This window comes from Gymnoscopelus microlampas (assembly GCF_963454915.1).
Source record: "Gymnoscopelus microlampas genome assembly, chromosome: 2".
Lineage (NCBI taxonomy): Eukaryota > Metazoa > Chordata > Actinopteri > Myctophiformes > Myctophidae > Gymnoscopelus > Gymnoscopelus microlampas.
Window position 1 is genome coordinate 48,350,844 of NC_139939.1, and position 10,476 is coordinate 48,361,319.

The 10,476-nt window shown below is 43.9% G+C and overlaps 1 protein-coding gene across 1 annotated transcript in view; it reads right to left on the reverse strand.

Annotated features, from left to right (window-relative positions):
* Positions 1-3,044: 3,044 nt before the first annotated feature.
* mtnr1aa (melatonin receptor 1A a) overlaps positions 3,045-10,476 on the reverse strand; it is a 66,112-nt gene continuing 58,680 nt past the window's right edge. The window contains exon 2 of the mRNA XM_084042152.1: positions 3,045-4,669. Within this exon, the coding sequence (XP_083898278.1) occupies positions 3,801-4,669 (869 nt within the window). The 3' untranslated portion in view covers positions 3,045-3,800. The remainder of the gene's footprint in view (positions 4,670-10,476) is intronic.

Consider the following 10,476-nt stretch of genomic DNA (forward strand, 5'->3'; position numbering starts at 1 on the left):
CACCATCGTTACTGTAGTTTGCACATCGTTGCAATTATACCTGTATCCATCAGGAGTGACATCAAACTTACGGATTATAGCTTTAAAGTTGCCATTTAAGCAGGGAATTTACTGAGCTGGATCATTCAAACTGCAGCACGTGTAAAAGGTCGCTTTGGTTGCCAGTCCTTGACCCTGTAGCCACGTCACAGCTGGTGAAGGACGATTGATTTTCTTTGGAAATTAAACATCTCATCGTCTCATCGGAATGAATCATCATAAATCTGCAATGACCTTGTAAAGTTGAAGTGGGTTATAGTGGCTCCAGGCATCGCTTTGCACCACAAAGAATGAAGAGAGAGACAGTCAAGAGGCTGAACTGTGCCTTTGACATCATCTTATACCCCGCCCTCCTCCCACGTGATTGTCGTACACACTGGCGCCGGCGTGGGTTCTAAAAGTCTTTGGGATGAACAGATTACTGAATAATTCTGTTGGAGAGCATGTGTAAATCCCCGGGATTTTTTCATATTTGCTCAACCCCGAACCATTGATTCCTTCCCCTACCACGCTCTTAACTCTTTAAGACCGGGAACGCATCCGTGTGTCATTTTTAGATTTTGTGGGCTGTTCAAAAATAGCAAATATACAAGGTCATAGTGCCGCGCTATGAGCTTGTAGATCTGCTATTTTTGAAATATCATGAAAAGTTGTGCAAATATTCATTTTTTTTTCTTTTTTTTCCGGACATTTGTAACTCAAATCTTTGCTTCTGGGGGTTCCTGGAACTAAATATTTTACAAATGTTCGCTTTAAAAAATATATGATCCAAGATTTTGCCACAAATTTTCACGATTTTTCAAAAAATAGCAGATCTACAAGCTCATAGCGCGGCACTCGGTGCCGCGCTATGAGCTTGTAGATCTGCTATTTTCGAATAGCCAAAGAAATCTAAAAATGACACACAGATGCTGCGTTCCCGATCTTAATGGATTAAGGATTAAAACAGATAGGGGGAGGGGCAAGCAGAAGGGAAGAGGGGTGGGGTGGACTGGGGATTGTGTGTGTGAGGGAAGTTGGCTCAGTGGATGATGGTTCACAGACTGTTATGTAATGTCGAGAGGACGTCAAAGACACAGATTCTCTCTCTCCTCTTTCTGTGCATTGCACTCTGATGCCTTTTGTCCATATATAGCCCACTAACCCATTTGCCCACACAGGCCATTCAGCTCAACATGTACACTCGTTGAACACCTTTGCGCTTTAACATTAACGCGTTAAGACTGCGTAACCACTTAAACCATTATTTTATACTTTGGCTATTCAAAAATAGCAGATTTACAAGCTCACAGCGCGGCACCGAGTGCCGCGCTATGAGCTTGTAGATCTGCTATTTTTGAAAAATCTTGAAAATGTGTGCAAATCTTTGAATATATATATATATATATGCTTAAAGAAAACATTGTTAACTCAAATCTTTGCTTCTGGGGGGGTCCCTGGAACAAAATATGTTCAGATGGAGGTCGGCGGCCAAATACATACAGTATCATTCTGGGGGTCCTTGATATGAAAAAGTTTGAGAACCACTGATATAGCAACGTACGTTTTTCAGAAAACTGTTAGGATTTAGAAGACATTTTGTAGAATTCCCAGAAGCAAAGATTTGAGTTACAAATGCTCGCTTTAAAAAAAACATATATTAAAAGATTTGCACGCATTTTCATGATTTTTCAAATAAATAGCAGATCTACAAGCTCAAGAAAGTGGTTGTTTAGAGCGGGTTTTACTGATGAGAATGAGTGGGCAAATCACATTGCCTGTTATGTGCTGGTTTGTAGAAGAGCTGTCATAATTGATCCCTCCTCTGGGGTAAATATATCAATCTGGATTCAGGTGCAACTGGAGGACATCAGCAAATGGTGTGGAATAATACACCGCTGTCCTGAAATGAAGCAGTATTAAGCATTACAAACAGCAAACAAGGAAAGTGGATTATATGGAAGCCGAAGCTATACATTTTCACGGCTTGCTTGTAGTGTTTTCCCCGGCAAACTGAAGATATTCAGTGGAAACACCATGACAGCTGCTTTAGCACTGGGACCTGAATTTCACATGGAATACTAGGTCAGAATCCACTACCACACGATGTTCCTCTAGTGAGGTAGTTATTTGATTGCGATCACATCGGACATATCTTCCCCAAAGTCTGTATCTATATCAACCCAAGTCTGTATCTAGACTTAAGGGTGCCGATAGCAGAGTGGTTAACCCATTAAGACCGGGAACGCATCTGTGTCATTTTTAGATTTCTTTGGCTATTCAAAAAATAGCAGATCTACAAGCTCATAGCGCGGCACCGAGTGCCGCGCTATGAGCTTGTAGATCTGCTATTTTTTGAAAAATCGTGGAAAATGTGTGCAAATCTTTGAATATATTTATTTATATATATTTTGTATATATTATAACATGTTCAACTAAAATATTTGCTTCTGGGGGTCCCTGGAACAAAATATTCTGAGATGGGGAGGGGTCCGCGGCCAAATACAGATCATTTTGGGTGGTTCTTGACACGAAAAAGTTTGGAGAACCACTGATATCATAGCAACATAAGTTTTTTCAAAAAACTGTTAGAGATTTAGAAGACATTTGTAGAATCCCCAGAAGCAAAGATTTGAGTTACAAATGTCCCCTTTTAAAAATATATATTAAAAGATTTGCACAAATTTTCTACATTTTTCAAAAATAGCACATCTACAAGCTCATAGCGCGGCACTCGGTGCCGCGCTATGAGCTTGTAGATGTGCTATTTTTGAATAGCCCCAAAGAAATCTTAAAATGACACATGATGCGTTCCCGGTCTTAAAGGGTTAAGGTAAGGTGTGTACCTCCATAGGCTTTGATGCCTGACACAGCGCGTCCCGGAACCCGGCAGGACCTTTGCTGCATGTCAATCCCCTGCATGTCAGGTGACTTGGTGCAGTGCGGCCAAAAACATTAGCATGTGAGTGCATTGAGGACGTATACGTAAATAAGGCAGAGAGGACCACAGTATAGGAGCTCTTCCATCAATATAATAACTTTATTTTGCATATGAATGATTCCTCAGATCCATGCTTACAGTACACTGAGAGAGAGAGACTATTCTTTCAAACGTTGTCATCACGTGTAATGAGAGAGGGGCATTTTCGCATGGCATCATAAAAACCACATCCACATTGCTAGCACCCGACAAGTGTAACAGTGTCACACCAAAATATTGAACCAACATTAAATTGGTTAACAATTTTGGTTTATGTACCAAGCATTTCCTTATGGGAATGTTCTTATCTTGTAATTACCATAGCTTGATCTACATTTCTCTCTTTCTTTGTTATCTTTTTTCATCATTGGACCGTAACTGTGGGTGAGAACCAACCTGATATTGCACTATATACAGTATATCTATATATCTATATGTATCTACATGAATTTCCATACAAAATAAATACATATAATACATCATACATGGATTTGTTGATATCATCACCGTAAACAACCATGAAAAACCAAAAAAAAAGGACATCATATAATATATGTATTTACTGTACTGCAGGTACCACAGAAACGAACAAACAAAAAGTGCTTAGTAAAAGATAAGGATACATTTTTACCTCTGTTCATCTTTGATTGTATCAAGGTCAAAAAGCACAGTCCGCACGAGACGGCAGAGGCCGTTACATTTGGTACTTATCTCTGTAAACCCTTCGCCATACCCCTGTCCTTTCTCACACTCTTTCGGTGACTCTTTGTGCCCCGCCCCCACCCGTGGCGTTCCCCATGTCTCACACCGAGTCCACTTTCACCTGGTTATTGTTGGTCATGAGCGGCGACGGCTTGCTCTTGAGCCGCTCGACCGCGTCGTTGGAGCTGTCCTGGAAGAAGATGCGCGCCGTGCACACCGACACCACGATGCGCTTGTACTCGCGCCGGAAGTTCTGGTTGAGCACGCCGTACACGATGGCGTTTAGGCAACTGTTGAAGTAGGCCATGAAGTAGCTGGCCACGAACAGCCACTCGGGGATGAGCGGCACCACCACCTTGGGGTCGATGGCCACCGCCAGGCCGATGAGGTTGAGCGGCGCCCAGCACACGGCGAACAGCACGAACACCACGAACATGGTGACAAAGTTCCGCACGTCGTGCGGCGTCATCTTGGGCCGGTTGTCCGGCTTGACCCGCCGCCGCACCTGGATGACGAGGATCCAGATCCTCAGGTAGCAGTAGGTGACGATCATGATGGGCAGGATGAAGTGGAAGAAGACCACGGCGATGGTGTACGCCGAGCTGGCCGACTGCTCGAACGTGCACGAGTAGATGCGCGGGTCGTACTGCAGCGAGCCCACGAACAGGTTGGGCACGATGGCCACCACGGTCAGCGCCCAGATGAGCAGCACGTAGCACACCGAGTTCTTGTCGCTGTACAGCTTGTCGTACTTGAGGCTGTGGCAGATGTAGCAGTAGCGGTTGATGGCGATGCCGGTGATGTTGAAGATGGAGCCGATGACGCTGACGCCCATGAGGAAGCCGCTGATCTGGCAGTGCATGTAGCCCAGGTTCCAGCCATTGTGGAAGATGGAGGTGAGGACCAGAGGGTACGGGTAGATGGCCACCACCAGGTCTGCCACCGCCAGGCTCACCACGAAGATGTTTCCTGCAACAGAAGACATGACACAGGCACACACACACACGATTATCTTACTGGTACAGTTGAGATGTAGACAGGAAACAGGGAGAGAGAGAGACAGGGAGTGACACAGCAACAAAGGTCATCGGGTTCGCATAATAGCCTATAGTGCAGTGGTGGAGAAAGTACTCAAATGTTTTACTTAAGTAAAAGAATCAATACTGCAATGTAGAAGTACTTTTACAAGTAAAAGTCCGGAATTCTAAATTTACTTGAGTAAAAGTACAAAAGTATTGGTATAAAAATGTACTTAAAGTACCAAAAGTAAAAATATGAATCTATTTGAAAATAGCAGATCTACAAGCTCACAACGCGTCGTGTGACCACTGGTAATAGCCTAATAATTAATTGCCTATTCATAGCTTCAGCCATATAAAAAATAACCCTTTCCTCGTGGGGATGAGAACGATATCCCCAAGGCGTCGCCTTTTCTGATTTATATCCTTATGAGGACGTTAAAAAAAAAAGATCCCTATAAAAACACCTACAGGCAAATTCATACACATCAACACACAACTACACAAAGAGCTTACACAAGGAAGGGCACTATAGCCAGGGGAAATAACTTAATTCTATGATTTCTATTGTGAAGAGGATGTTAAAATCTGATCTCTGTGTGCCGAGGGCACTGGAAAAACTCTGCCAGCTCAAGTAAATCAATGTGTTTTATGTACGCAGAGAGAGCAAAAACAGACTCTTTTATCTACTGATAACATATCTTCTTCTGTTCAAATATTGCTACTACAACTACTATTTCATTCACACAGCAAATTACAGCGTTACAGTGGCCAATTCATCACTCTCTTTTGGGGGGTTTGAGTAATGTTTGGTTTGACTAGTGTAACGCCCCCCAGCCGAGAAAACAATCCGTATTTCAGCTACAGTATACAGTCCAACAAAAACTATTTCTAATGTTTCAGGCAATAAATAGGCCATGCAGTTGCTCAATATTGATGAATTTCACATGAACAATGGCTAGTTTAAAAGTATGTTCACAATATTCAGCAGCTTCAAGTGCAATTATAGAGGAGTTTTGACATTTTAACTGCAGTAGTCTCTGCTGTCAAATGACATGTTGAATCCTTCAGTACACATGTGTGTGTTCTGTTGTGGTCAGTTCACCTACCAAATAGTGTTGTGCTGATGAAACATTTGGTGGATTAAGTGATTCATTTGATTAAATAACAATGTAGGAGGGGAAATTAACTGGTTGGAATAACGTGTTCCTTCCACGCGCTACAGTACGTCTAACCAGGGAACCTCCCCCCTGTCAGGTGATAAGAAGCGGCTTGCTAGCTCTCATGCATTGAAGGAGGCATGAGCTCGGCTCTAGGCTCTCCCTAGGCTGGCAGAGGGAGTGCAGCGCCCAGGATTACGTAGACAATTGGCACTGGGTGAAAAAAGGGGTTACAAAATCCTGTTTAATGTTTAATTATTTTTTGGTTGAGCAACTTTTCCATAATATTTTCATATTTTCCCCACCTGTGCATTTAAGATACAGCGCTGTAAAATAGGCTGCCGCTACTATTATCTTTTTTATATATAATGGTGTGTTTCTGAATTCATGAGAAAAATGTGTTTTAAATGATATTGTAATGTTTACCCATTTGTCATTACCCAAGGGAACTATAACACTTTCGGTCCAAGGGAAGGCAGTTTTATTTTTTAACTGCATTGTGTTTTGGGTGATGGGTTTGGAGGCAGCTCACGTCTCGGTCTGTTCATAGTCCCATGTGACTACAGTCAACACACTTGGTCCACAGGTGAACACCTTCTCCTCCCCCCCCATTCATGCATTCACATTGAATTCTTATAGCGAAAACAGCCTCCTCCCCCTCCCTCGCTATGGACAGAGGAGATGAAAAGTACAGATCGCTCATTTGCCATTAAAATTCAATTCACAATTCAATTTCGCCGTGTTATTTCGGAGATTTACTTTTGCTTGCACACGAAAAATAAATGAATACAGGGTGTTACCGAAGGAAAACAAATCAATGCTGTATCCTTGCAAGCCTGGGAACACTTGGCCCGCAGGCCTGTCTCATACGAACATGGTGTAACAGAGGCCACTAAACACGTATTGAGCTGCTATGTAAATGTAATAGTTGTGGTTTAAACGGGACATAGGAGCATTAGTCTAACTCCCCAGGGGTCTTGTTTATAAAACCGCTGCGATTCCAAGTTTATGTGCCTCAAAAGACAAAAATGGCAAAATCATGCACACACACAACAAAGAAACAGACAAACAAAAAACCTCCGGTTTATAAATCCCATGTGCACGCTTGTACACAATTCTCCCTTTACATTTAAATCTGTTAATGCCACTGTTAATTCTGTTAATTATACTCTTAGCGCACTTTCACTATTTATACCTGTTAATACACGTTAATCCCGAGGCCAAACAAGGGGCCTACTGTGGTATATCTACACTCCTTTGGTTTCTGGTACTTGCCGGAGATAATCACCGGCATGGTTGGCCCGATCGGTGTGAAACTGTGCACACACACACACTCCCTGGAGGCCAGAGCAGAACCTCGGCCCCAAATCTTTCACATCGGCCTGTTATAGCGCCACCAGGAGGCAGATTTTTGCAAAACCTTTTTTTTTATGCATCACTGTCGTACTGATTTTGTCCAAACATCACGCAAATCGGTACACATTATCTCTAATTGTCATGTCATCAAGACGGACCTGTCCGATTGTTCATATTTCATCCTGATTGGCTAAGATTGACCTCTACCACCTGGCCTGGCGGAGACCTGTGTTTTCCGAGGAGCACATTTTTCTGCTTATTACTTTTTAGCGGTGCCAACCGCTCTACACTTGACTTTTGACTTTTGTATGTCCGTCCGTCCGTCCGTCCGTCCGGCGGTTTCAGCACGGGATGAGCACGGCAAAGAAGCAAACAGCTATAACTTCAGTTTGCAGCATGCCACCAAGTCCAAATTTGATATGTGGACTTAGACCACCAATAGGGACGAGCATGAATTGATGACGTTATCAAAAAGGGGTCCAGGGACCCCCAGCGCCCGTATGAGCACGGGATTTTAAACAGCTATAACTCCAGTTTGCAGCATGCCACCAAATCCACATTTGGTATGTGGACTTAGACCACCAATAGGCACGAGCATGAATTGATGAAGTTATCAAAGAGGGGTCCAGGGACCCCCCGCGCCCGTATGAGCACGGGATGAGCACGGGATTTTAAACAGCTATAACTCCAGTTTGCAGCATGCCACCAAGTCCACATTTGGTATGTGGACTTAGACCACCAATAGGCACGAGCATGAATTGATGAAGTTATCAAAGAGGGGTCCAGGGACCCCCCGCGCCCGTATGAGCACGGGATGAGCACGGGATTTTAAACAGCTATAACTCCAGTTTGCAGCATGCCACCAAGTCCACATTTGGTATGTGGACTTAGACCACCAATAGGGACCAGCATGAATTGCTGAAGCCCCGCCCCCTCTGTCTTCCCATTGGCTGGCCTTCAAACAGCCACAACTCAAGTTCGCAGCATGCTATGGAGTACAAATTTTGTACATGGACTAAAGCCAGCAATAGGGACTAACTGTCATTACTTAAGCCCCGCCCCCTCTGTCTGCCCATTGGCTGGGCTTTAAACAGCCATCATTCCAGTTTGCAGCATGCTCCCAAGTACAAATTTGGTAAGTGGACTCAGACCACCAATAGGGACGCATTGAAATGAGTTAAGGCCCGCCCCAAAGGCACCGCTTCCTTCACACAGGGTGTGATTTTTTTTTACTCCCTAGCTGTGTCTTTTTTTCTGTATCTGTCCTGTGTTTCATAACTACGGTACCGCCATGACAACTGAAGTTCCCCATGGGATCAGTAAAGGTCCGTCCGTTGTTGAGTTATGTCGTATTGTTATTGTGGGCATCCTACTAATCATCCTCTGTCTGAGGTCTACTCCCTGGAGGGAGGTGTTTCAGGGGAGTGCACACCCAGGAGAAGGCCAGCAGGTGTTAAGCCTGGCAATTAACTTGTCAGGCTGTACCAAGGGGCCGGTGAAGAGAGAGGGGTGTGGTTGGAGGCGTTATGTTGGTATTTCTTTAATTGATTAGACATATGTTTTGACTTGTATTGGCATTGTATTTGTCATTGGTGATTGAGGGTCTGTACTGTAGATGTTGCTTTTGAAGGGTGTATAGAGCATCGAAGTCTGACGTCATTTACACATCCTACCTGGGTCGCGTCCCCCCCCCCCCCCGTTCTGAATCCCCATAGACGTGTTTAATATCGCGTCAAATAAGAACTGTGTTCCAAAAATAAACAAATGACCCCGGCGGGTTTTACTCTTATGGATATGAACCATCAACTGACGGTGAGACAACGCTAATGTTACTTCCGCTAAATTAGTGAAATTTTCACCAGAAACGGACTGTTTTAAATATGAGTGACTGACTATCATAAATGATACAGAGCCTCCTCCCTGACAACATTGCCGAGACAGTTTGTTTATTTTTGGACCACAATTCTTATATGAGACGATTCTATGATGACCCAATGTTATTCTCCATAGAGAAATGACTTTACGACCCAGGGGATGAACGAGTGACGTCAGGACTTCTGTACTCTTATTAGAGTTAGAGGGGGAACGTGACAGTGCCTTGTATTAGGGAGGTGATGGTATAGTCCAGGGGTTATATGTACCAGCTGGGGGTGCTTGGTAGGGTGTTTGTAAAAGTGTTGGTACAGTATATTAGGAAATGGCACAGCTCTGAAACCATCTCTGCCTGGCATCATGTTACACCTCGCTGTGCATCTCAGTCCTGCTTATCATCCTGTTTGTAAGGTCCTCACACAATCACACCTGGCTCACATCACAAAGGAATCTACTCCCACACATTTCGGCAAAGAGACGTAACTCTCTGAGGAAGGCTATGTGCCGAAACGCCATAAATACTCACTGCCATACTGTAGATGTAGAATTGTCTGTATGAATCGCTGAAGCATATTTTATGATGGTTTGAATTGGTTAATGTGGATCTCCTCAGAAGTACAGTTCGTTCTGCTCACACTAAATAAACGCACCCAGTCCTGGTGGGAACAAATATTCTGTGATTTAGATTGAAAGAAAAACATTTCATGTGCTGGCATGCATTAATGGGTTTTGCAGAGGCACAAGAACAAATATCTCATAATCTACTGGGAGTACATGCTCACTTAAGGTGTGCACGTGTCCCACAAGCACATGGACGCTAGCATAATACCCCACAAGCACACAGAATCTTACACCCACACCCAAATCCCTCTCAAGTTTTTAATTATGTCAGGGTCAACCTTTTTTTTGGGTGGGTGTTCCGTCAGATCAGTGGTTCTCAAACTTTGACCATTTCAAAGACCCCCCATAACTGTATAAGACAGTATTATGGTCACGGGGGCGGCAGTGGCTCAGGGGTAGAGCGGCCGGATGGCAACAGCAGGGTTCCCAGTTCGATCCCGGGCTCCCCCGGAGTTAGTGTTGAAGTGTCCTTGAGCAAGACGCTGAACCCCTAATTGCTCCCGATGAGCAGGTTGGTGCCTTGCATGGTTTCCTCCGCCATCGGTGTATGAATGTGTGTGTGAATGGGTGAATGTAATGCACAATCTATGTGAAGCAATTTGGATAAAATCGCTATATAAATGCACCATTTAATGTTACAGACCTGTAAGGTTCCATTTTAGAACCCCCTCAAGGAACCCCAAGGGTCCCAGCTAGGACCCCCACTTTGAAAAACCACTGCGTTAAGATCTTGTGAAGAAGAGTGATT